This window comes from Babylonia areolata, chromosome 4 (assembly GCF_041734735.1).
Source record: "Babylonia areolata isolate BAREFJ2019XMU chromosome 4, ASM4173473v1, whole genome shotgun sequence".
Lineage (NCBI taxonomy): Eukaryota > Metazoa > Mollusca > Gastropoda > Neogastropoda > Buccinidae > Babylonia > Babylonia areolata.
In genome coordinates this window covers 33032133-33059431 of record NC_134879.1, presented here as the reverse complement: position 1 = coordinate 33059431, position 27299 = coordinate 33032133, and the positions used below count along the sequence as shown (strand labels likewise).

The window sequence follows — 27299 nt, the reverse complement described above, 5'->3', positions numbered from 1 at the left end:
TGTAGAAAAATCCACTTCGATAGGAAAAACAAATAAAACTGTACGCAGGAAAAAATACAAAAAAATGGATGGCACTGTTGTGTAGCGACGCGTTCTTCTGGGGAGAGAGAGCAGCCCGAATTTCACACAGAGAAATCTGTTGTGATAAAAAGAAATACAAATACAAATTATATTTTATAGAACAACTACAAAACCCGACCCTACATGTGAACAACTACCTAAACTCCTCAAAACAAAAAAACCCGACCCTGATTAAACGAACCCCACTGAGATATGAAACGACCTTAATGACCTTAGGAAGAGGGGAAGGACACTTTCATTGTAAGTCTCACGTGGCTGTAGGGTTACTTATGTATACCGTCTTCACGTGAAATCACCAGAACTCGGGGCCGTGATCGTTACATGCTGCCTCCAGGTATCCAGCTCCAAGTTTGCTAAGCACTGAGCTCAGTGCCAGAGCGAAAATGGTTCATACGCCACTGGTCTCGTATACTGAGTACTAGGGTGGATGGATGTGTTTGTAATCCGCTGCTCGAGTCACTGGGAGGAAAGAGAGAGAGTTGTGGGGTAAAATCCTATTTTAGCATCCTAAGTTATTGCACCTATTTTACCGGCAATTTTTGTGCATGTATGAAACGATATTACCATTAGAAGACTGATGTAACCTATTTTCAGTGGATTTCGACTCTCATTTTATACGTTATTTTACTCAGTTTTGATGCTGATTCAGTCACTAAACTAACGTGCCACCACTGTCTTGCTTTTTCCGTTTTTGGTCCCACAAACCATGGAAATGTAACCAGTAGGTGCAATAATTCTGGATGACAAAGAGATTGTGTGTGCTTGCGAGCTAACGTGCGTGTATGTGTGTTTATAAATAATTCCCGTTTCTTTTCCCTTGGAGAACGAAAATGAAGTGGGGGTGGTATAAACCACGGTAGCACTGATCGTAAGTTTCTGCGTCTTGACCCATTTTTACGCAGCTCCTGGGTCACAGAAAAGAGGGCTGGCAACATGCAGTCTTTACACACATCTCTCACAATCCTGTGTGGCCTGCAGTCTCCCAGCGAGCGCCTGACGAGCCAACATGGCAGACGGACTGGAGGCGATTGGAAACAGACGACACTTTGAGTACATTGTGGTGGGTTGTGGGGGGGTAGGGAGCGGGGCCGTGTACTGGCTCTCGAAGAGAGCACCGGGAGGTAGGCAGCATTCAATTCTTTGTGTGTATGTGCGTGTGTGCGCGCGTGGGTGTTTTTGTTTTCGTTTGTTTATTTATTTATAGTCTGTTCATCTGACATGATGATATCAGACTGATGTGTGTGTGTGTGTGTGTGTGTGTGTGTGTGTGTGTGTGTGTGTTTTGTGGGGTTTTTTGTTTGTTTTGTTATTGTTGTTGTCGTTTTTGTTGTTTTTTTCAATAACTTGCGCGCGCGTGCGTGGTGGTGGGGGTGGGGTCTGGTGGGGGTGCCAGATTAAAGCATAGCATTGCTGTTTTTGACTAACAAGAACAGACAGATTTAACTCGTCGGAGCTGCAACTGCTTGGAGCAGACGATATTTACAACAACAAGAACTGACAAACAAATGAACTGAGTTTTTTTCTCCATGTGTCACTAGTGTGCGTGTGTGTGAAAGTAATCAGGAAATTATTTGCCAGATACCGCCGTGCTCTCGCTCTCTCTCTCTCTCTCTCTCTCTCTCCCATTTGACCGCTACCTTGAAGTAGGTGGGATTCAACTTTTTGAACTCTTTTAGGGAATATAATTTTATTGGCGTTAGTGTCTTCCTCTCCTCCATTTGTGGAAGAAAAAATACTCCCCCCCCCCACCCCCAAATCCCCCGAAAAGTACAAAAACACAGAAAGACAGCTTCTTTCGTCTAATACGCAAGTCCTTATATGTCCACCAAATAAACCTGAACTTGATGTGGTGAAAATTGACCACATAACTATAGTGTTATCTTGAAATTTTACTCATTATGGTGGGCACAAACAGAACACAGAGTCAAACTCTCAAGAGACAATATTGAGGGTGGTGGCTACATCAGAAAGTACTAAGGCGACTCGGGAAAACATGCAGAGAGCAATACTGATAAAGAGGTCACTTCCTTGAAGCAGCGACTGATAAGGTGAGCGTCGTGCAGTCAGGATAATGTATCGCGCCACAAGAAGGAAGGTGGTAGATTGGTTAAGATGCTCACACTAATGATACGGATACTTAATCGCCAGTCTTCAGTCAGAGACCAAACTTTAACTCTCTCCATACGAACGGCGAAAGAGACGACGTTAACAGCGTTTCACCCCAATTACCACCATCAAAATATTCGCAAGCGGACAGCTCTTGTACTGAAGAGGTGAATGTTGACAGAGAATACCACAATTCTGACGACGGAAGCTAAAGGTTGGGTCACTGAGACACCCACTGGACATCCGAGGAGTCCGTGTAGAGGAGAAGAGAGGACTGGCCGTACTGAGTGAGTTAAGCGCTGTGCAAACACGGAGTCTTTTGCGCAACAGGCTACTTACCAGCCGACTACATCTGCCGTTGGGAGCTTATCATTCGTTTCTTGTGTCATTCATTTCGTGCGTATTCCGCGATCTTCAGCGTGCGTATACGCATGAAGTGGGTTGAGGCACTAGCAGGTCTGCACGTATGTTCACTTGGGAGATCACTGTCTTCCAGTATAGTTTCCGTGAGGGTGTAGGTTCCATTCCCGGTCTCGCCGCCCGTTTCCCCAAGTATGACTGGGAAATCACACTCAGCGTCCAGCCAATCGGATGAGACGACAAACCGAGGTCCCGTGTGCAGCACGCACTTGGCGCACCCTTGGCAACATAAGTATTGTCCTCTGGCAAAATCCTGTAGAAGAAATGCACTGTGATAGGTACACAAATATGGTACATGCATGCACTCAAGGCCCGACTAGCGCGTTGGTTTTGCTCTTGTCTTCTTGTTGCTTATAGTCCAGCCGACCGCACAGGGCCATATCAGGACTGTCAAACCATACAAATGCTCAACCTCCTCGACACAAAACTGTCACATCTACAAAACTTGAAACGTGGAGACAAACCCACAAAACACAGTTCATGACACAGTATCCCAACCATTTAGCTCCTTATAGCTAATAAGACTAGGTCATGCTGAGGACGCCAGCCATTCCGCTTAATTTATCATCCCAGAATACAAAAAATCCTAAAAATGGAAAAGAAAAAAAAAAGCAATACTTCAAAACCAAACAAAAAATACATTAAAAAAGGCCATCTAGTCAAATAACACTACAGAACAGGCAGCTTGTGCCCATCCCAGTGTTTAACATCTCACTACCTAATCGCCAGAGCAAAACAGCACAGGGAGTGCATCACAGACTGCGGAAAACGGAAAAAAGTGTCAAGGCTTGCTTGAAAAAACAAGAAAAGGGAATGGCCTGGGAAGGCAGAAAAAGGAGACAACAGTGAAGAAAGAAAAAAGGCAGAAACAAAGAGAGTGATAGAAAAGAGGAAATCTCTGGCACAGTATTTCCAGAAGACGGAGGTGCTGTTTATTCTAAAAGACCCCCGGCATCCCCAAGGGGGGTATGTTATACTGCTGGTTAGGCATCTGCTTAGCAGCAGTTGTTGTGTAACAAATAGACCAGTGGATTTGTCCGAACGCATACTGATATGGGCGATGTGATGGTACAGCATTATAACTCGTCAGTGACTGTCCATCAGGAAAAAGAATTGGATTTAGCTACATACAATCCAAACCTTCATCACCGTCACGGGGAACAAAAGGGAAACTACTCTACTGTAAGTGTAATAATGTGTTTCCAGCGAAATGTCACATATGAGAAAGCGTGCACGTGTGTGTGTGTGTGTGTGTGTGTGTGTGTGTGTGTGTGTGTCTGTGATCTGTGTGTCATCCACCTTTCAAAAAAAAAAAAAACCGTGCACGTGCGAATGCATGTGCACACACGTGTGCAGGTTTATATCCAAGCAGCTGGATGGTCAACAAAAACCCACATACATAATAAAATCATACTTGTGAACAAACGCATATCACAGTATATACTCTCTCTCTCTCTCTCTCTCTCTCTCTCTCTCTCTCTGGCATCGGGGGTGAGTTCAAGTTCAGGGACCAGAGAAGACGCGTTTTTAGGAGCTCTCCAAATTTTCTCTGTTTTTTTTGCTAATTATTACGTTCTTAGTCATTTTTATTCAGCAAATGATGGATGGTGATGAAGTTGTACTACCAGCGGACCAGAAGATGTCAAAATTGTTGGCATTACAGAAGGCTGATATTGAAAAATCGATGAAAGAAATTTTGGATAAGAAGTTTACAACATTCTCGTTTCAAATCTCGTCCAGCATCGACAGTGCAGTGCGAGAATTGAAAGAAGAAATGCACGTGCTGCGTATGAAGTCTGGTGCATTGGAGCAGGCAGTGAACACTTCGCTGACTGAAACAAACAACACAAAACAGAACCTGTCGAGACTGGAGGATGATATGACAAAGCTCACATCGGACTTGGCAGCGAAAGTTGACAGACTGGAGATGTTTTCGCGTTTTTCAATATTCCTCGTTATAGCAATTACGAAAGCTATGACGACTGTGCCGCAGCGGTGTTGGATGGTGTGGTGCCTGGCAGAGTGTGGACTCCCGACGACATTGTGCGGGCCAATCGCCTCAGTCGCTACAATGATTCCCGAGGAAGACCCCCTCCAATGATTGTCAAATTTACCAGATGGTCTGATAAAATATCAATTCTGACGACAGGAAAGGCGGCCCTGAGGAGAAAGAACATCACGGTTGCTGGAGACTTGACAGACAGACAACGAGAGACAATACAAGAACACAAACGACGAGGCATGCATGCCTACTACAGAGGGAGCCGTCTGGTGGTGGAGGAAGCAAGCAGAAGACGTGGTGACAGCCGCTGGCAGCAGCAACAAGGTGTGGATGCAGAAGACCAGCGTTCCAGCTACCGCAATACCACGGCACGCAGCAGACAGGGAGGGGACTACTACCGGTGGAGGCAGGATGTCCGGCACGCCACAGTCAACGACTACGATGACGGGTATCCCTACTACAGCGACTTCGGAGACGGTGGTTGGGATGACGGTCAGGAGTGGTATACCAGCCAGCAGCAGTACCAGGCGTACCCCCACTGGTTATCGTCAATGCAGGCCTTTCCACCCGTTGCATCAAGGCCCCGCACTGTGACCAGCCTGACGACCTCACAGTATGACAGCACAGCCAGCGGACAGACAGGTGGTTCTCACCAGATACAGGTACAGTGTGACAGTACAGACAGTGGGCAGACAGGTGGTTCTCACCAGACAAAGGTACAGTGTGACAATACAGACAGTGGACAGACAGGTGGTTCTCACCAGACACAGGTACAGTGTGACAATACAGACAGTGGGCAGACAGGTGGTTCTCACCAGACAACGGTACAGTGTGACAATACAGACAGTGGACAGACAGGTGGTTCTCACCAGACACAGGTACAGTGTGACAATACAGACAGTGGACAGACAGGTGGTTCTCACCAGATACAGGTACAGTGTGACAATACAGACAGTGGGCAGACAGGTGGTTCTCACCAGACAAAGGTACAGTGTGACAATACAGACAGTGGACAGACAGGTGGTTCTCACCAGACACAGGAACAGTGTGACAACACAGATCATACAGACAGCGGACAAACAACCCTGTCCAGGAAGATGCAAGGTCTGACGACACTGACAACAGACAGACAGATGATACTTTGCATATAACTGAACCGTCAGTTAACTTCATAACTGAAACTTCAGAGCAGACGACGAGTACTGGCACACAGGACGATGGACATCACGAACAAGACGAGGGTGACGCGACACAGACTGCACCACATAAGGAGGGAGACTGCAAAGCTGGCACAGGGAATGACAATTCACAGACTGTACAGGACTCTGACGTGCGTGTACCTAACACTGACGTTTGTGCTTACGATGGTGCAAATGCACCTGAAGAAGACACACAACACTGTAAAGATCGCAATACAGACAGTACAGCAGACAGTGCAGAAAACAATCACAAAACAAACGGTTCCCGACCGCGGAATGACTGCGTTGACATGATTTCGGAACAGGGCAACACCACAGATCACAGACAGACAGATGACAGGACAGAATCAGCTGACAAACATAAACATGACCCTGCACTGGTGACACACACTGAAAAACAAACCAACCCACACGGTGACGTCATGACAAACTCTGCAGGCGAAGCGAAGCAGGCATCAGGGACGGCACGCAGAACAACACGTGCACAGTCCACAAAGACCAGAAGTCATTCTTGCACAAGCGGCACACCCAAACGCCAGTCCACACTTCATGAAACCACAGCCAGACACACAGACAGGCAAGGGAACAACAAATAGGGATTCGGCCAGGCCTGTGTCGACAGAAATTTAAAATTTGTCACTTATAATATTGAAGGTTTATCACTTGTTTATGATACTGATGTAAGATCTTATCTGTGTACTTTTGATTTCTGTCTTTTAGTTGAAACATTTGCGACAAAGTTCCCATCTCAATTATTTCCTGAGCATGACGTTTTTATTACGCCGGGAGTTCGTTTATCTGAGGGAGTAACTGCACGTTTATCTGGTGGCCTGACACTGCTTGTGAAAAAGGAACTGTCTAAATATATAGAAAAAGTATATGTAGAATATGACAGTATTGTTGTTGTGAAAATGTCAGGCGAACTTTTTGCATATGACTCGCCAGTCCTTTTGATAGGAACCACCCAGTTCATCTGACTGCTATCGTGACACTGATATCAATAATGGGGTTGCAATCTTAGAACAATGTATGATGGACCTCATGGAAGAGTACGGTGATTGCCCATTTTTGTTGATGGGAGATTTCAACCCGCGTACAGGAGGAAAGAACATATGCACCGACAGCGTCATCCTTGGTATGGACCCGTTAGATGACGGTGATGATGAAGAGACGACACGAACATCAAAGGACAAAGTTTGTAATGATTTTGGAAAGTATTTGTTAAATCTTTGTAAATGCTTTGATTTATGTATCCTTAATGGTAGTATTGTATTGAAGGTGATGTTGATTTTGGAAACTATACATACATCTCACCGAGTGGGTGTAGCATTGTAGATTACTTTATTGTTTCCCATACCTTGCTAAAATTATGTAAACAGTTGAACGTATCACCAAGAATTGAGTCGAAGCACATGCCTGTTGAGCTATACTGTGGAAATGTTATTTACGAAACCGAACAAAAAGCTGAGATGGGATCCCGAAAAAGTAAACGACTTCCTTGGTAAATTGTCAGAAACTGAATTTAACTCTCTCCATACGAACGGCGAAAGAGACGACGTTAACAGCGTTTCACCCCAGTTACCATCATCAAAATATTGCAAGTGGAAGGCTCTTATACTGAAGAGGTGAATGTTGACAAAGAATACCACAATTCTGACGACGGAAGCTAAAGGCTGGGTCATTCAGACACCCACTGGACATCCGAGGGGTCTGTGTAGAGGAGGAGAGAGGACTGGCCGTACTGAGTGAGTTAAGAACAGCTTGGAAAAAGCCACAAATCTAACCAACACTGATGTTAATGAAGCGGTTAGTTGTGTTAATGAAGCATTGTATAATGCAAGCTCCTGCATGAAAAAAGTAATCACGGTGGGGAGAGATAAGACAGGCTCTTGGTTTGATTCCGAGTGCAAAGACTCAAAACGCGAACTCCGCCGAGATTTGCGTAAGCTGTATAACGTTAAAACAGCATGTAACAAGACCAGAGCAAGAAGCGGTGGGAGGGAACACCAAGTTGGAGATGGCTATAGCGAGAGCAGCGTGCAGTTAGGTGAGGAAAAAAGAGTGAGGGAACAGTACAATCAACAGCGAAGGGAATATAAAGAACTGTTAAGGATAAAGCGAAAGGCCCACCGTGAAAAAGTTGTGAAATCATTACATGAAAATATAAGTAATTCAAAAGAATTTTGGATCAAGATTAAATCCTTCACAAATAAATCTACGATAGGTAATTCCATTAGCAAGGACGAATGGTTCCAGCACTTCTCTGAAATCTTCCAGTCAGATGTTTGTCAGGAAGCTGTAAATGAAAATACTTTAAATCAGCCAGAAGCTCAACTTGGTGATGAGCACGACCATTATGATAATGATGTTCTTGAAATAGATATAACTGAAGGCGAAGTATTCACAGCTATTCGTGCTCTGAAAAACGGAAAAGCTGCGAGCCCCGATGGCATAATAGGGGAGGTTTTCAAACACGCAGCTCTCGTTATTGTGCCATTTCTGGTTATACTTTTCAACAAACTGTTCACCTCAGGTATATATCCATCCCAGTGGACAGAAGCTGTTATTCAGCCACTTCACAAGAAAGGTGATAAGAACTCTCCCAACAATTATAGGGGTATATCCCTTTTGAATGTCTGCAGTAAACTTTATAGTCACATTTTAAATCAGCGACTTAGTACGTGGATTGAGGAAAACAGTGTTATAAATGAAAGTCAGGCAGGATTTAGGAAGAAATACAGTACCATCGACCATATCTTTACTTTGTTTGCATTGACTCAAAAACAACTGTCTTACCATAAGAAATTATACGTCGCATTCATAGATTTTCAAAAAGCTTTTGATTCAGTTGTGCGAATAAACTTGTGGAATGTCCTCAAAAAAAAAAAAAAAGAGGTATACACGGAAAAATGTATAATGCAATAACTAGTATGTATCATGTTGTGAAAGCTAGAGTAAGAGCAGGCGGTGAATTAAGTAATGCTTTCATGTGTCCCACAGGCCTTAAACAGGGTGAAGTGTGCAGTCCTGTCTTATTTTCGTTATTTATCAATGAACTAGCATCTGAAATAATTAACAAAGGAAAGCATGGTGTTCAGCTGATACCTGATGTACTAGAAATACTTATTCTAATGTTTGCCGATGACATAATTTTGATATCTGACTCTGTAACTGGTTTGCAAAACCAACTGAATGTGCTCTATGATACAGCCATGAGTCTTGGCCTGATTGTGAACCTCGATAAGTCTAACGTTGTTGTGTTTAGAAATGGTGGGTACTTATCAGAAAATGAAAAGTGGCTCTATGGAAAAACTAAAATGAGTCGTGAACATGTATAAGTATCTAGGTGTCATTTTGTCAACAAAACTTACTTTTTCACATACATTACATGATATGGCTGGCAGGGCAAAAAAGGGAGTGATGAATATTTTCAGGTTATTCCGATCAATTGGTGAAAAATGCCCCCCAAATTTTTTTTTTTAACTATTTGATGCGCAAATACAACCAATGCTGAGCTACGGGGCGGAAGTTTGGGGTTTGATTACAAATCTTGATGTAATAGAGAAAGTGCATACATTTGCACTGAAACGGTTCTTGAATGTGAGTGTTAGAACACCAAATGCAATGGTTTACGGGGAACTGGGCAGATTCCCCTTGTATATTAATATATACTTGATATCAAGTACTGGCTAAGAATTGTCAGAATGCCAGAACATCGGTTACCGCTGAAAGCGTACAAAATGTTATTTATCCATCAACAGAATCCGAATACATGGACCACATCTGTTTCTTTCATGTTATATAAATATGGCTTTCAGGAGGTTTGGGAGAATCAGGGGGTTGGAAATGAAAAGGAATTTCTTAGCACATTAAAAAACAGACTGGTAAACGAGTACGTAGGACACTGGTCTCTGCAGCTCTCAGACAGTGAGCGCTTTTCATTATATCGTACTTTTAAAAGTAGTCTTGTACTTTCACCATATTTGTTGGAACTGAAACACGTTCAAGCCAGAATTAGTTTAGTACGTTTACGACTTGGTGTGTCACAACTCAATACACACAGATTACGTTTTAAACGTAATGTAACAGATAATGAGCTTTCCTGTCCTTTCTGTGATTCTCAAAAGGAAACAGAAGTTCACTTCGTGTTACAATGCCCTGAATATGCTGATCTGAGACAACACTATATCCCCGCTAAGTACTACAATACTCCATCTTTGTTTAATCTGACATTACTTTTTGCGTGTGAAAACAAATTACTGGTCAAGCGCTTGGCTGTGTTCCTTGACAAGGCTTTGAAAGTACGTTCCCAATTGTAAAATGTTTGTTGTTCCTCTGCATGGACTTGTAACCACCCCTATTGACATGGGCCAATGGCCTATTCATTAAAACAGTTCAGTGTTCAGTGTTCAGTGTTCTCTCTCTGGCATCAAGTACTGTTATTATAAGTGAATGCATAGGATCAAATTTTCTATTGTTTGATCACCAGTTTTTGTGGGGAGGGAGCAGAGCTGGAAACGAACATAATTATGTGTTTATTGAACGAAATACTATTGTCATTGTCTCCCTTGTCACAGAGGTGCTGGGTCTGGAGCAGTTCGAGATCGGACATGACAGAGGAGGTTCACAGGACGTCTCCAGAATCATGTGAGTCTGTGCTATCTGTCTGTGTGAAAAATATCCTTACCTTTTTACTACCATCGGGGCAACGAATTGATATCCACTGTGTCAAGGGCTTGGCAAAGGGAGGCGGGGACAAATCTTTTCCTTCGTGGCCATTAATTTTTTTTGTTTTAACCATCCGCAACCGAAGTCAGGTACCCGTTCATACCTGGGTGGAGGGAGGAAAATCATATTAAAGTGCCTTTCCCCAGGACAAAACACCATGCAAACGGGGCCTCGAACCCTGATCACTGGTGAACACTAATCAGAAGTCCAACGCTTAGCCCTCTCTTCTACAACGCCCTTTTGAACTTTAACTAACGAATGTATTGTCAGTCAGGTTTTCCTTTTCTAGCTGTACTGCGGGCGATCACGCCACAACTAACAGGCGATCACGCGTTTATCTCCACGAGAAATTTCACATTGTCACTATGCAGAGTTGAGTTTAACTCTCTCCATACGAACGGCGAAAGAGACGACGTCAACAGCGTTTCACCCCAATTACCATCATCAAAATATTGCAAGCGGAAGGCTCTTATTCTGAAGACGTGAATGTTGACAAAGAATACCACAATTCTGACGACGGAAGCTAAAGGTTGGGTCATTCAGACGCCCACTGGACATCCGAGGGGTCTGTGTAGAGGAGAAGAGAGGACTGGCCGTACTGAGTGAGTTAAATCGATTAACGACATATTGGCTAGCGGTCAAGTTGTTTAGAGCTTGGGTCTTGGTTTGATGAAGGTTACGTTGTTCGAGGGTGAGTCCTGGCTGTCTGTCCGGGTTGGGGGTCCATATGGCGTTCCAATGGAGAGTCCTGGCTGTCTGTCCGGGTTGGGGGTCCATATGGCGTTCCAATGGGGAGTCCTGGCTGTCGGTCCGGGTTGGGGGTCCATATGGCGTTCCAATGGGGAGTCCTGGCTGTCTGTCCGGGTTGGAGGTCCATATGGCGTTTCAATGGGAAGTCCTGGCTGTCTGTACGGGTTGGGGGTCCACATGGCGTTCCAGTTGGGAGTCCTGGCTGTCTGTACGGGTTGGGGGTCCACATGGCGTTCCAGTTGGGAGTCCTGGCTGTCTGTCCGGGTTGGGGTCCATATGGCGTTCCAATGGGGAGTCCTGGCTGTCTGAAGAGGGGTGCCAGTTGTTGCCAATGATCCCTGCTCCAGTGGTTGCAAAGCCACGTACTTCGGTTCGTGTAAAACCGATATGTTTATTTACATTAACCATTCACATTGACACACTGGCAGACACTGAAATGTGTCAGTGGTGTGTCCGCTTGGGTGGGACATCATCAGTGTTGATTTTTTGTGGTTTTTTGTGTTGTTGTTGTTGTTGTTGTTTTTAAATACTCCGTTGTTTCATTGTTTGTTTATGTGTCTTTATTCTGCAAACTATGTAATCTCCAGTTTCTTCTTCTTTACTAGTTTCTATTTTCTATTTCTTTACTGATTGATTATTTCCTTGCTTGCAAGCATGCTTCATTGATTGGTTTGTAGTGTGTGTGTGTGTGTGTGTGTGTGTGTGTGTGTGTGTGTGTGTGTGTGTTGGAGAGAGAGAGATATAGAAATGTCAGAAGTTACAGAAGTGTTTCTGTGATTCATAATTTTCCTTTTGTGTGCAGTCGTCTGACGTATCACGATGATCGCTACACGCGGCTCACCCCTGCTACGTTTGAATGGTAAGTGTGGGGACCATGTTTCGTTGGCGTTCTGTTTTTGTGTGCGTGTTATGTGTGCGCGTGCGTGTGCTTGTGTGTATGTGTTTGTGTGTGCGTTTGCTTCGCACTTAGAGAAACAAAAAGCGGAACTGTGTTGCCTTTTAGAAACATAACAGGCAAAATATCACGAAATATACAGCCACAGTAAATGAAATACTTTCTAAAATTTGGTGTCACAAATAGGCGAAATACTAGGCTGCCCTATAGTCAACACATGTCTGTCCAGGTGAGAGGTTCTTCAGGCGTTCTGAGGGAGAAGTCCTGGTTGTTCTTCAGGTGTTCTGAAGGGGAATCCTGTCTGTTCTTCAGGCGTTCTGAAGGGAAATCCTGTCTGTTCTTTAGGTGTTCTGAAGGGGAATCCTGTCTGTTCTTCAGGCGTTCTGAAGGGGAATCCTGTCTGTTCTTCAGGCGTTCTGAAGGGAAATCCTGTCTGTTCTTTAGGTGTTCTGAAGGGGAAGTCCTGTCTGTTCTTCAGGCGTTCTGAAGGGAAATCTTGTCTGTTCTTTAGGTGTTCTGAAGGGGAAATCCTGTCTGTTCTTCAGGTGTTCTGAAGGGGAAGTCCTGTCTGTTCTTCAGGCGTTCTGAAGGGGAAATCCTGTCTGTTCTTCAGGTGTTCTGAAGGGGAAGTCCTGTCTGTTTTTCAGGTGTTCTGAAGGGGAAGTCCTGTCTGTTCTTCAGGTGTTCTGAAGTGGAAGTCCAGTCTGTTCTTCAGGTGTTCTGAGGGGGAAGTCCTGTCTGTTCTTCAGGTGTTCTGAGGGGGAAGTCCTGTCTGTTCTTCAGGTGTTCTGAAGGGAAATCCTGTCTGTTCTTCAGGTGTTCTGAAGGGAAATCCTGTCTGTTCTTCAGGTGTTCTGAAGGGGAAGTCCTGTCTGTTCTTCAGGTGTTCTGAAGGAGCAGTCCTGTCTGTTCTTCAGGTGTTCTGAAGGAGCAGTCCTGTCTGTTCTTCAGGTGTTCTGAAGGGGAATCCTGTCTGTTCTTCAGGTGTTCTGAAGGGGAATCCTGTCTGTTCTTCAGGTGTTCTGAAGGAGCAGTCGTGTCTGTTCTTCAGACGTTCTGAAGGGGAATCCTGTCTGTTCTTCAGACGTTCTGAAGGGGAATCCTGTCTGTTCTTCAGACGTTCTGAAGGGGAATCCTGTCTGTTCTTCAGGTGTTCTGAAGGGGAATCCTGTCTGTTCTTCAGGTGTTCTGAAGGGGAAGTCCTGTCTGTTCTTCAGGTGTTCTGAAGGGAAATCCTGTCTGTTCTTCAGGTGTTCTGAAGGGGAATCCTGTCTGTTCTTCAGGTGTTCTGAAGGGAAATCCTGTCTGTTCTTCAGGTGTTCTGAACGGGAGTCCTGTCTGTTCTTCAGATGTTCTGAGGGGGGAGTCCTGTCTGTTCTTCGGGTGTTCCATGAGGAGTCCTGTCTGTTCTTCGGGTGTTCTGAGGGGTATATTGTCTGTTCTTCGGGTGTTCTGAGGGGTATACTGTCTGTTCTTCAGGTGTTCTGAGGGGAATACTGTCTGTTCTTCAGACGTTCTGAAGGGGAAGTCCTGTCGGGGGGAGTCCTGTCTGTTCTTCAGGTGTTCTGAAGGGAAATCCTGTCTGTTCTTCAGGTGTTCTGAACGGGAATCCTGTCTGTTCTTCAGATGTTCTGAGGGGGGAGTCTTGTCTGTTCTTCAGGTGTTCCATGAGGAGTCCTGTCTGTTCTTCAGGTGTTCTGAGGGGTATACTGTCTGTTCTTCAGGTGTTCTGAGGGGAATACTGTCTGTTCTTCAGGTGTTCTGAGGGGAATACTGTCTGTTCTTCAGACGTTCTGAAGGGGAAGTCCTGTCGGGGGGAGTCCTGGCTGTTCATCAGGTGTTCCGAGAAGTCCTGGTTTCCGGGCAGAATGACTGGCAGTTCATGAAATAGGGAGAAGCAATCATTCTGGACAGAACAAAAACTAACATTAGTTTTTGTTTTATGTTTTTATATTATATACTCTGTTGTTTCACTGCTTGTCTACGTATCTGTCTTTTGCAAAATACCTTCAGTTTCTTTTTGCTGTTCACTTCGTTTTCGCTTTGCACATGACTTCAGTGTTAATGCTTTCACAGATGCTGTCTTTATTTGGAGGTGGGGAGGGAGGGGGGGAACTGAAAAGGAAAAGAGCAGCATTCAGCACAAACAGCAGCAAGTGTCGTCCTTTCAGCTGGTCCCAGGTGGAACGGGAGTCGGGCCAGCAGCTGGTGTTCACACCTGGCGGCATCCAGCTGTCCGTGCGTGGCTCCACTGACGTCATCATGGATAACTACGTCAGCGCTATGCGACGCAACAACATTCCGTGAGTACTATGACGACTATGATGACAGTAACAACAGTGATAACAATGATAATAGTAATGGTGGTAATAACAACAATACTACTACAACTACTACTAATAGTAGTAATGATTATCTTTATTATTATAATAACAACAAAAATACCACTACAACTACTGCTAAGTGCAATTACGAAAAATAACTTCATGGTCTTCCTAAAAGGGCACTCATTAATTTAACGAGAGAAACAAGTGATGAGGATCGCAAATTGTCAAAAACACTCACGTTCTCAGCAACTGTCCACAGCATGACGCACTTTCGTGTCAGTGACTCCATAGATGTCGCTCCAGTGCTTGTATGCACACTCTTGCGTGACCAGTTGAGTGATAAATCGAGTTAGTTCAGGTTGGAATCCAGACACCTCGTCTGTTTTGATGCTCTGTGTCCAAGTTAACCAGACAGTTTCAGTTTCAGTTTCAGTAGCTCAAGGAGGCGTCACTGGGTTCGGACAAATCCATATACGCTACACCACATCTGCCAAGCAGATGCCTGACCAGCAGCGTAACCCAACGCGCTTAGACCAGACAGTCAGTTGAATCGGTGTGTGTGTCTGTGTGCATGTATTTGTGTGTGTGTGTGTGTGTGCGTGTGTAAAAGTATGTGCGTTTGCGCGCGTGTGTGTGTATGAGTGTGTATGGTGAGAGACTGCGTTTATGAGTGCGTTTGTGTGTGTGTGTGTGTGTGTGTGTGTGTGTGTGTGTGTGTGTGGTGAGAGAAAGAGAGAGAGAGAGAGAGTGTGTGTGTGTGTGTTCCACTTCTTCATAGTACATTCGTCTTTACATTTAATCGAGACCTTGTCCCCATTTCCCGATTTGAAACGTATCTTTGAAAACAGAATCCGTGCAGTCAGTTTGTGTGAGTTCATGTAAACCATCTCTGTGTTCATGTGCGTGTATGTACTAGTACATTATATAGTTATATAGGCTATGGGTGTGCATGTAATGAGATTTTGTGTGTCTTCTTGTGCGTGTATGTAGGCTGTGTGTGTGTTTGTGTTCTTACATGTAGGCTCTGTGTGTGTGTGTGTGTGTGTGTGTGTGTGTGTGTGTGTGTGTGTGTGTGTGTGTGTGTGTAGACAGGGCGTCACAGTGTGTGTCTGTGTGTGTCTGTGAGAGAGAGAGAGAGAGAGAGAGTAAATGTAGGCTGTGTGTATGTTTGTATCCAATTTCTGAAATGAGGTTGATGGCAGTGTCAGCTTTCAGTCCTATATTGATAAGATAATGTAAAGACAACATGAGGCCAGTTTTTTTCAAGTGACGTCGTCAAGAAACTGACAGCGGGGGGGAGTGGGAATTCTACATGCGATAGGCGCAGAAATCGTGTTTTAAAAAAATTAAGCAAAAAAAAAAAAAAAAGCTGTGACCCAGATACATTTTCTTCTGCTGGGTTCACAGGTACACGTTTGAAAACTGTCTTATTATATGTAACGTTCATCCCCGAAAACTGAGTATGGCTGCCTAAATGGTGGGTTAAAACGGTCATACACGTAAAAGCCCACTTGTGTACATACCAGTGAACGTGGGAGTTGCAGCTCACGACGACGACGAAGAAGAAGAAGAAGAAGAAAATATATAAGGTTCACTGTCACAAAATCCTCGTCCACTGGAATTTTCCCTTCAGTTTCCAAAAATGCCTCAGTCAATGAGTCTGTGTACATGAACGTTCGTTCGATTACTCTTCAGTTTAGGTTTGTTTGTCTTAGATAATCAATTTATTAGTCTTCGTACAGTGGAAATTTGTCGAGTCATCAATCTCCGAAACAGCCTTCGTCAGTGTGTGTATTTGTTCGTTGGAATCTTCACTTCCATCATCAAAACAAACTTTGTGTAAGAGTGTTCGTTCACTGAATGTTGTCCATTTTCAAAAACAGTTCTCTGTCATTTTTTATTCCCAGTAGGTTGTTGTAATACCAGTGACGTTACTTTTTTTTCCCTCCATGTTCCATCAGGGGTCATTATTATCTTCTTTTTTTTTCTTTTCTTTTTTTCTCAAGGCCTGACTAAGCGCGTTGGGTTACACTGCTGGTCAGGCATCTGCTTAGTTGGCAGATGTGGTGTAGCGTGTATATGGATTTGACCGAACGCAGTGTCGCCTCCTTGAGCTACTGATACTGATACTTTTTACTCCCGTCTTGAAAACAAGCAGTGCCCAAAAGAACGTCGTGTCTACTTAGCAGGGGATCGATTGAAACATACTGGTTAATTTCGCCTGTGGAAATGTAATATATTGTACGTTTGTTTCAGTGAAGTTCTTTTATACATCATGTCAAGTAGTATACATGTATGACCATTTTGTTTTGTTCGTTTTCTGATTTTGTATTTCCCCATGTGTGTTTCTGTCTGCGTTTCAGTGGGTGTCTGTGTGTGCGTGTGAAACTATAAAAAGGAGGGTGTATACGCACGTTTGTGCATGCGTACGCGCTTGAGCACGCGCGCGCGCGCTCGCGTGTGTGTGTGTGTGTTTGCGAAACGAACGTTTATTTGTCTGTTTTTATCACCAATTTCACGTGTTTTCATTGCTGTTATGTTTTGGTGAATAATACCAGTGATGTTACTGGGGTTTTTTCCTCCATGTTCTAACAGGGGTCAAAGGATTGAATATATCTCCTTGATTCTTGTGTGTATGCGTGCACGAGCACACGTGTGCGAGTGTGTGTGTGTGTGTGTGTGTGTGTGTGTGTGTGTGTGTGTGTGTGTGTGTGTGTGACATGCGTGTGTGTCAGAGCCTGTGTATGCGTACGTGTGTGCGTGAGTGTGTGTACATGTGTATGATGTGTGTTTGTGTGTACACGTGCGCGCGCGTATGTGTGTTTCACATCCAGGTTCGAACGCTGGACCAGTGCCCAGCTGCGGGCCCGCTACCCGCAGTTCACCACGGGGCCCGAGGTGGAGGCGCTGTTCCAGAAGGACGCGGGGCTGGTGGACGCCGCCCTGGGGAACTCCACGCACCTGCAGCTGGCCCGCGGCAACGGCGCTGTCGTCATTGACAGGTGCCCCGTGCTCAGGGTACTCAGGAACGCCGACGGGAAAGTTGCGGTACGAGTATTGTAATGATGATGATAATGATAATCATAAGAATAATAATGATAATAATAACGATAAGAACAACAGCAACAACGACGACGACAACAACAACAATAATAATAATAATTGTAATAACGATGATGATGATGATGATAACAGTAATGATAGTATACATAGTCGCAGCAGAAGCAAAAGTAATACTTTACTTTCATGTTTGTTTTCTTTCCCTTATTCATTCACTAAATGTCTCGATTTTCGTTTCTTCGTCTGTTCATCCATTCATTTAGTGAGTTGGGTGGTGGTTTTTTTTAGGTGTGCTGTGTGATCTGCATGGAAGTTGGGCGTTTCACGTATCAACATCATCGTCATTCACAATATCACGTCATCCATAGTATCGCATCATTCACATGATCACGTCATTTACATTGTCACGTTATTCACAGTATCTCGTCCGTCACATATCGCGCAGTTCACACAATATCTCGTCACCTCAGTGCAGTATCTCATCATTCACAGAATCACGTCATTCACAGCATCGCGTCATTCGTGTACCACAGTGTCATGACGTCATTCACAGCATCATGTTCACGGTATCACTGTCGTCATTGCTTCATGGCATCACGTAGTCATTCATTGACAGCACCACGATATTCAATGTCGTCACGTCATTCACAGTATCATCACGTCATTCGCAGTATCACGTCATTCATAGTGTCGCGTCATTCGCAGTATCACGTCATAAAGGCATCACGTCATTCGCAGTATCACGTCATTCACAGCATCACGTGCTGAAGTCTTGAATGCTGTTGTTGTTAATCATCAGTGTCACGTCTTTTCACTAACAGTGACATCAAACGGGGAAAAAAGGATGTGGGAGAGTCAGGAGATCGAGGGGTGGTGGGGAGCTGGGGGGGGCATGTATGTGTGAATATGCACGTGTGTGTGTGTGATTATATCTTCAAAGCTTTAATATTTTGCCAGTCATTAATATTTGATAAGAAACAAGACCAAAAAAACCCTTTGTACTTGCTTTTTTGACTGCTCGATAATGGGACCCCACAAAAAAAAAAATATATTAATGTCGGTGATTCAAAAATGTTTTGAATTCATTGTTTGGAAAGGCCTGGGGTACATTGTTTTATAACATCACATAAGAATACATTAACATCGGCGATTCAAAGATGTTTTGAACAGATTGTTTGGAAAGTACTGAGATATATTCCTTATATCATCACATAAAAAAAGAAACCATTAATATCCATGTTTTGAACAGATTGTTTGGAAAGTACTGAGATATATTCCTTATATCATCACATAAAAAAAGAAACCATTAATATCGATGTTTTGAACAGAATATTTGGAAAGCACTAAGATATAGGCCTGTAGCTTTACGACATCACCTGCAGTGAGTGCTGTGTCCCGTCCGTGCAGGTGACGACCACCAAGGGCACCTTCACGTGCAGGAAGCTGGTGGTGACGGCGGGGGCGTGGCTCAACGACGTGCTGGGCTCTATCGGGGTGCACGTGCCCGTCACTGTCACCCAGGAGCAGGTCACCTACTTCGCCAGCCCCCACATCAAGGAGTTCACCAAGGACAAGTTCGTTTTGACCTCCCCTTTTCTCATTGTATTGTATTGTATTGTATTGTATTTATTGTATTGTATTATATTACCTTTTGTCACAACAATGGCCTTCATGGTCGGCTGGGCTCTAAGCAATATTTTTAATTTTTAATTTTGTCACAACAGAGTTCTCTGTGAAAAATTCAGGCTGTTCTCCCCAGGGAGAGCGCTTCGTCGCAATGGTACAGCGCCTCCCATTTTTGTTTGCTTGTTTTTTGTTTCGTTTTTTTTTCCCTGTCTGCATGTGTATTTGCTTTGCTGTCAAAGTGGGTGTTTCTGCAGAATGTTACCATGGACAACCTGTGTGTGTGTGTGTGTGTGTGTGTGTGTGTGTTGGAAGAATTGGGGGTGTTCGTGTGTGTAAGAGTTTTTAATCTGAAATCTATTCTGCGTTTTTTGGTAGTTTACACTCAAACATAATCATTTTTATTACAGCATGTTTGTAGTGTAGCTGTACATATTGCCATGTGTGTTTTTCTTTTGCTCTGTTCTTTGCGAGATGGCTGTAGATGTGGAATTATCAGGCAAAAAGGCAGTTTCTGTTAATACAGGTATTTTCAGTTTGTGTCGATGTTGTTTTTCTTGTTTTGTTTTCTCAGTTTACAATTTGCTGGGGATGGGGGGTCTTCTTTTTTTTCTTTTTTTTTCCTTCTTTAGGGAGAGAGCTGTATGAAAAGAAGCATGTACTCAGTCCAACTGTTCATCGTCATCATCATCATCAACATAATCATCAGACCCTCAACCCTTTGAGTCATCGGGGGACATGAGGGTTGAAGAGACAGACTACCTCCTCCACGCTGTTCTGTTGACAGCTGTGAAGAGAAGACCTGGGAAGGTCATCCCCGTCCAGTCACCTGATGTTGGCAGACCAGCTCTTGCCTTGTCGTTCGCGTTTCCATCCTCCCTCCAGAGAGAAAGTTCATCAGTTTCCCTCGTTGATAAAGAATTTATCTTGTCTTGTCATGTGTTGTCTCTCCAGATTTCCTATCTGGATCTTCCACACTCCCAAGTACGACATCTACGCGTTGCCCGTGCACGGAAACTCTGGAACCAAAATTGGCATCGATGCGGGCGGCCCCCCAGTGACTGCCAACACCCGAACTTTCACCGCTGACCCTGCCAGGGTCAAGGTCTGCACAGACCTGCTGCAGAAGATTCTGCCCAAGGTAAAGTACCACAGGGTGTCAACTTTCTTTTGGGATCAAAGTGTGCGTGTGTGTGTGTGTGTGTGTTTCATCAGTGCACTTCAACCTAATCTCATAATGAATGCTTTCCGTGATGATTGTGTATTTATGATTATGTACACATGGCCATGAACGTGCGTTCCATGCTCTGTGTGTGTGTGTGTGCGCGCGCGCGCGCGCGTGCTCGTTATACGGTGTGTGTCGCTAACAATCCAGTCCGGCAGCAAAACGTTCAAGACGATACTCTGTGTGTCTGTACCAGTGTCTGTTTCTCCCAACAGTTCCTGGGACCTGAAATGTTCACCAAGACCTGTCTGTACACCATGACGCCAGACAGACATTTCGTCATCGACAACTGTGCGCGTCAAGGCTTCTCTGACGTCATCGTCTGCTGCGGGGCCGGTCACGCATACAAGTAAGTGCATCGACAGTTACAGACTGGTGGTTTAGATCATCTAACGATACCAGCAGTGCAGTGTAGTTGTAACAAAGATCCCATAAGACCAGCTGCCGTGGCGAAGTGGTTATCGTCGCGCACTGACGGCTGGGAGGACGTGGGTTCGAATCCCAGCGGAGGTGGGTTTTTCGGGCCGTGGCCGACTCCTACCCAGAGCTGAGTGTGCTGTGGGCTTAAATGGGGAGACTGGGACCACACAGTCAAGTGTCATCCACTTCAAAGATGCGTCTTTGGGTGTGTTGCTCTAATTACCTGACCAACACTGCAAGTGTCTGTATCTCTCGGGCCTGGTTAATGCCGGGATATCATAATGACAGGAAGCGTAGAGTACAGCCTTGTCAAGTAGTCCCAAACCAAAATGGACCTCCATAGCAAGATCGTCATCGTCATAGTCATCCTCCTCATTCTTCATCATCATCAATATAAACAAAACAGTCTCAAAGTCTGTGGCGGTCTCCACTCTGGGAGGACACTCACTCAGTCTGGCTCTGCGACTAAGCCATTATTGTCGTTAGTAAGGGGCTTAGTAGGTGGTGTCCTAAGTACGTTGAATCAGAACAAGCACCACTGAACACCACCGAAGTGACTCAGCAGCAGTGCAGGGTCTCCTCTGGTGTGTGGCCTCCTGGCGACCTAACATCGACGGTTCCCTGCGGACTGCCAACGCTGGAACTGTGACGGACAAACCCGGGTGTGGCCGTGCATAGGGGAATCTAAATAAGCGGCATGGGAGTAATGCCACTGAAATGGTGTAGATGATATGGCAGCAAAAAAAAAAAAAAAAAAAAGATCCCATAAGTATACAAAGAAACGTCACCTGACACCCCGTTTTTCTTTGTGAGTTTCAGTTTCAGTTTCAGTTGCTCAAGGAGGCGTCACTGCGCTCGGACAAACCATATACGCTACACCACATCTGCCAAGCAGATGCCTGACCAGCAGCGTAACCCAACGCGCTTAGTCAGGCCTTGAGAAAAAAAAAAAAAAAAAGGGGGGGGGAATAAATAATAGATAAGCTTACATAAATAAATAAATAAATAAATAAATAATAATTATAATATAGAAAAAGGTAGTAGTAATAATAATAGTAATACTAATAAAATGATAATAATAAAAAATAAATAAATAAATAAATAAGACAACAATGGTGATAATTAAGCGAATGAATGTAAAATATGACGACACACATTCACACATACACCCACACATGCATAACAGAAATGCACCAAACATGCAGTTTCACAGATATGAAAGTACAGTCAAATACATATAAACGTACATGAGCTCCAACACACACACACACACACACACACACACACATTACCTTGCACCTCCTCCAACCCCCTCCTCCACACACTCATTTCTAGCCTACGTATCGCAGCTTCCACGGCACACACACACACACACACACACACACACACGCACGCAAACACACACTCACAGAGATGAACACTTACTTGTACAAGCACACACATATACGCCCATATCTCCCACCCCCAACCCCCACACATATATACAAAGATATATATATATATATATATATATATACACACACACACACACACCCGTACACAGATCTCTCCTGACACTTGTGTACACTACACTCTCGCGCATTCACAAACGCACTCAAAAACACAGACCCACACATCCACACAAACACACACATCCACACACGCACACGCACAGGGCTGCCAAGAGGGATGGGAAAAGATCTCTGATGCCAAGAACGTGCGTCTAGTGTGTTGCTCAGTCTATTGTATTTGGAAAGTCCCACAGAGACTCTGTTCCGTTTTGAAGAATTTGCGCAATGTTGGTTTGGAAATGATGCCGATATTTTTGATTTGCAAAGCATCGTGCTCTAACCTTTTTTATGTTTAACTTTGTCCACGCAGTTCTCTGTTAATATTTCTTGAGGCTGTTCTCATGGGAGAGCGCTCTTGTACTGCGTCCCTTTTTGGGTTTCTTGACTTTTTGTTTCGTTTTTTGTTTAGCCGCTCTGTGGTTTGCTTTGCTGCAAGTCTGGTAGCTCGCATTTACCTTAACACCTGCTGTCGGGCGTATGTGACTATGTGGTGTTGTTTAGTCTGATGTTGGCATTGCTTGATGCCACTTGGGCGTTGTTCTCGTTTTAATTTTATTGTTATTCTGCGTTCGGGTTTACATCATCATGTATTTTTTCGCGTTTGAGTGACGTGACACTATGGCATGTGTGCTTTACTTTTCATCGTTGCTTGGAGGGTGTGTGACTTTAGTAGGCAGCATTCTCTTTAATTAGTATTTTCATTTGTTCGCATGTGAATCCTCTAGTGTGTTTTAGTTACTTGCCATCGGGGTTTATTTGTCTTTCTTTTTTTTCTTTCTATGGAGTAGCTTCACTATCCGAAGCTGTCTATGTCCCTCTGCTCATTCCACAATTCATTCCCCCTTGAGTAGGGGGACATGAGGGTTGAATAGACTGTTAGTGTTTTTGAGGTGGTTTCATCCCTCAGTCTTTTGATTTCTTAGTCTTCGGTATCCATCTCTAGCTGGATGTATCTTTCTCTTGTCATACATGATTCTTCCTTGTCCTGTCGGCTTGATTCCTTTGGTCTTCACACTCATGTACGACGGTTTACGGTTTCTACGAAACTCTGGAAATTGGTCTCCCCCCTGACCTGTTCTAAACTGTTCTCTGGACCTGTAGATCTGAAGGTAAAGTCAAAGGTGTCATTTTCTTTGGGATGCGTGTGCTGTGTGTGTGTGTTTCATAGGATCACCTCATATGAAGCTTCGTATGATTTGTATTTTATTTTAGAATTGCTTAAAGGGTACCGGTGTGTTGTGCAGCGCCAAGCCGTAGTCGATACGCTGGTGTCGATACATATAGCGGAGCAGACGTTTCAATTCTTGTGTGTCTGTCATTGCTTTTAACACTGAAGGCCTTTTTCACAGATGTTGAAACATGACCCGATGTTTTCGAGTCACACGTGCCGTCAAGGTATTCCTAGTACGTGCATTCGTTTTCACATCAAGTGAATTGCATCGGACATCAGACGGTGGTGATTTACGTCGCGTGATGTGTTGTTAAGTCCATAAGACAGTTGCCGTGGTTGAAGTGGTTTATCGTTCGCCCATTGAGCAAACTGGTTGTAGCTTGTTTTCGGCCGTGGCAGTTCTTACCAGAGCATTCTTTCGAATGGAGACTGACACAGCGCCCATCATGCGCTTAGGGTGTTGCAACCGACAATCCCATGTTGTTTATCTCTCGGCCTTAATCGGATATCATTAATGACAGAGAAGCGGAGTACCCTTGTGTAGTCCAACATGGATATTAGAAGATGTCAGGACATCCCAATCTATCCAGCAATAGAACGAATACTCTCAAAGCGCTGCGCTATCCATCTGGTCAGGTCACACATTGCTCTCATAAACTTAGTAGGGCTTATGAGGTGTCCTAAGACTGAGTACGAGCAAAGAGTAAATACTTTGCGGTTGTGTCCCTTTGTACGGACGGAGAAAGAGCTGCTGTCGTGAAGAGACGATATATGGGAGGGGGGGGGGGCGACGGGGGGGGGGGGAGGGAGAGAGAGAGAATAAACAAATGAATGAATAAAATTTTATTTTCTAAAGATGATGGAGTAAGGAAAACAATATCTTTTCACATCCAGCTGAAAACATGGAGTTCACACTGTTAGGGACAATGTTGCTGGGGCTTTTTCGTGAGACAATGCATGTTGGTGGTGGTGGGGTGGGAAGCCTTTGCATTGTAGAGCTGAGTTTAACGACCCGTCGGCTGGCGCCCTTAAAGTCAGGTCGTCCAAATCTTGGTTTGGTGAAGATTGCGTTGCTCGAGGTGGGAAATCCTGGGTGTCTGTGCAGGTGTGAGGTCCATCTGACGTTCTGAAGGGGAGTTTTGGGTGTCTGTGTGGGTGTGAGGTCCATATGACGTTCTAAAGAGGAGTCCTGGGTGTCTGTGTAGGTGTGAGGTCCATATGACGTTCCAATGGGGAGTCCTAGGTGTCTGTGTGGGTGTGAGGTCCATTTGACGTTCTGAAGGGGAGTACTCGGTGTCTGTGTGGGTGTGAGGTCCATCTGACGTTTTAAAAGGGAGTGCTGGGTGTCTGTGTGGGTGTGAGGTCCACCTGACGTTCCAAAGGGGAGTCTTTGGTGTCTGTGTGGGTGTGAGGTCCATCTGACATTCCAGAGGGGAGTTCTGGGTGTCTGTGTGGGTGTGAGGTCCACCTGACGTTCCAAAGGGGAGTCCTTGGTGTCTGTGTGGGTGTGAGGTCCATCTGACATTCCAGAGGGGAGTTCTGGGTGTCTGTGTGGGTGTGAGGTCCATATGACGTTCCAATGGGGAGTCCCAGGTGTCTGTGTGGGTGTGAGGTCCATCTGACGTTTTAAAAGGGAGCCTGGGTGTGTGTGTGGGTGTGAGGTCCATCTGACGTTCTGAAGAGGAGTCCTGGGTGTCTGTGTGGGTGTGAGGTCCATATGACGTTTTAAAGGAAAGTCCTGGGTGTCTGTGTGGGTGTGAGGTCCATCTGACGTTTTAAAGGAAAGTCCCAGGTGGCTGTGTGGGTGTAAGGTCCATCTGACGTTTTAAAGTAACGTCCTGGGTGTCTGTGTGGTTATGAGGTCCATATGACGTTTTAAAAGGGAGTCCTTGGTGTCTGTGTGGGTATGAGGTCCATCTGACGTTTTAAAGGAAAGTCCTGGGTGTCTGTGTGGGTGTGATGTCCATCTGACGTAGTCCTTGGTGTCTGTGTGGGTGTGAGGTCCATCTGACGTTCTGAAGGGGAGTCCTGGGTGTATGTGCGGGTGTGATGTCCATCTTACGTTTTAAAGGAAAGTCCTGGGTGTCTGTGTGGGTGTGATGCCCATCTGACGTTTTAAAGGAAAGTTCCAGGTGTCTGTGTGGGTGTGAGGTCCATCTGACGTTCTGAAGGGGAGTCCTGGGTGTATGTGCGGGTGTGATGTCCATCTGACGTTTTAAAGTCAAGTCCCAGGTGTCTGTGTGGGTGTGAGGTCCATCTGACGTTCCAAAGGGGAGTTCTGGGTGTCTGTTTGGGTGTGAGGTCCATCTGACGTTCCAAAGGTGAATCCTAGGTGTCTGAAGAGGCTGAATGTCCTGGTTGCTCTACTGGTGATCAGATGAATAGGCAAGCCTTTTAGCTTGTATGTTTATTTTTGTTGTTTGTTTTTTGCTGTAGTTGTTTTAAACAGAAGTGTGGGGAAACGTGTTGTACGTGGATGTGTGTGTGTGTGTGTGTGTGTGTGAGTACAAGCTCATGCATTTGTGTGTGTGTGTGTGTGTGCATGCATGCATGAGTATATGCACTCGTTAGTGACTTTTACATGTCTGCATGCAAATGCTTCTCTGTGCGTGTATGTGCATGCATGTTTGTCTCACACATGCTTGTATTCATATATATACAGATAATGATGTTTGTGTCTGTGAGTTTGTGCATCTCTGTGTGTATGTGTATGTTTGTCTGTGTGTGTGTGTTTGTGTATTATTGCACATGAGGTGCATGTGACCCAGGTTCGCCAGCCTTCTGGGCAAGATCCTGAGTGAGCTGGCAGTGGAGGGCAGAACGCAGTACAACATCTCCGAGTTCTCCATGGACAGACCCGCCCTAACAGACCCCAACTTCCAACCCGTCTTCTACATGGGCAAGAAGCATTCATCCGCTGACTCCAAACTGTGACCTGACTGTTTTCCATTACAGTCTTTCGGATCAGATGATAAATGAGGTTATATGTTTAATATGTACTCAGCGCACAGAATTCATGGCAACAAAAAGGGTTCCAAACATCTGTGGAAAAATTGACTTTGATTGTATAACAAATACACCTGCAGTCAAAAAAAAGAAAAAAAAAGTACATGTCACATTGCATTGTAGCAACATGCTCTCACAAGGGGAGAACAGCTTGAATTTCACACATTTCTGTTGAGGCAAAAAGTAGTACAATAATCAGCTGTTTTTATACATTGGCTTGATCCAGAGTCTGGTGTTTTGCTGGGTTGAATTTTGTTGTTACTTACAACATTAAGATTGATTCTGTTATTCTTTTCACCATGTCTTCACATGTGATTCTGCTGTTTAATTGTGAACCACTGTTCAATTTATTTGAATCACAGTGATTAATCTTTGAAAATGCTATGCCACTGATTGGACCTAATCCAATATCTCTAAATCACCAAATCTTCTTGCCATTGATTCAAAAGTGTTTATCATTGCCAATGTGACATTTCTGTTGACTGCACCAAGAGACGCCATACTGATTTCAGCCAAAGTGTACGCTCGTACATTTGAAATAAAAAGAGAAATACTAGAAAAAAAAAAATACAATGGAGCAATACTGTCTTTTTAATGCATGTGCTGGAAAAATCTTCACTTGTTTTTCTTTGTGCGTGTGTATGTGTTTATTTCAGCCAGAAGTGTACATTTGAAATAATAAACAGAAATGCCAGGAAAAAATACACTGGAGTAAAAATGTCTTTTTAGTGCATGT

At 44.5% G+C, this 27299-nt stretch overlaps 1 protein-coding gene across 1 annotated transcript; it reads left to right on the top strand.

Moving 5' to 3' along the window:
- Nucleotides 1-1045: 1045 nt before the first annotated feature.
- On the top strand, nt 1046-27265 carry LOC143281094 (monomeric sarcosine oxidase-like). Its single transcript, XM_076586038.1, has 9 exons — nt 1046-1202; nt 10386-10455; nt 12089-12145; nt 14353-14484; nt 17343-17556; nt 18976-19142; nt 20146-20332; nt 20632-20765; nt 26326-27265. The coding sequence occupies exons 1-9, from the start codon at nt 1088-1090 to the stop codon at nt 26489-26491; spliced, it is 1242 nt and encodes a 413-aa protein (XP_076442153.1). The 5' UTR covers nt 1046-1087; the 3' UTR covers nt 26492-27265.
- The last annotated feature ends 34 nt before the right edge of the window (nt 27266-27299 follow it).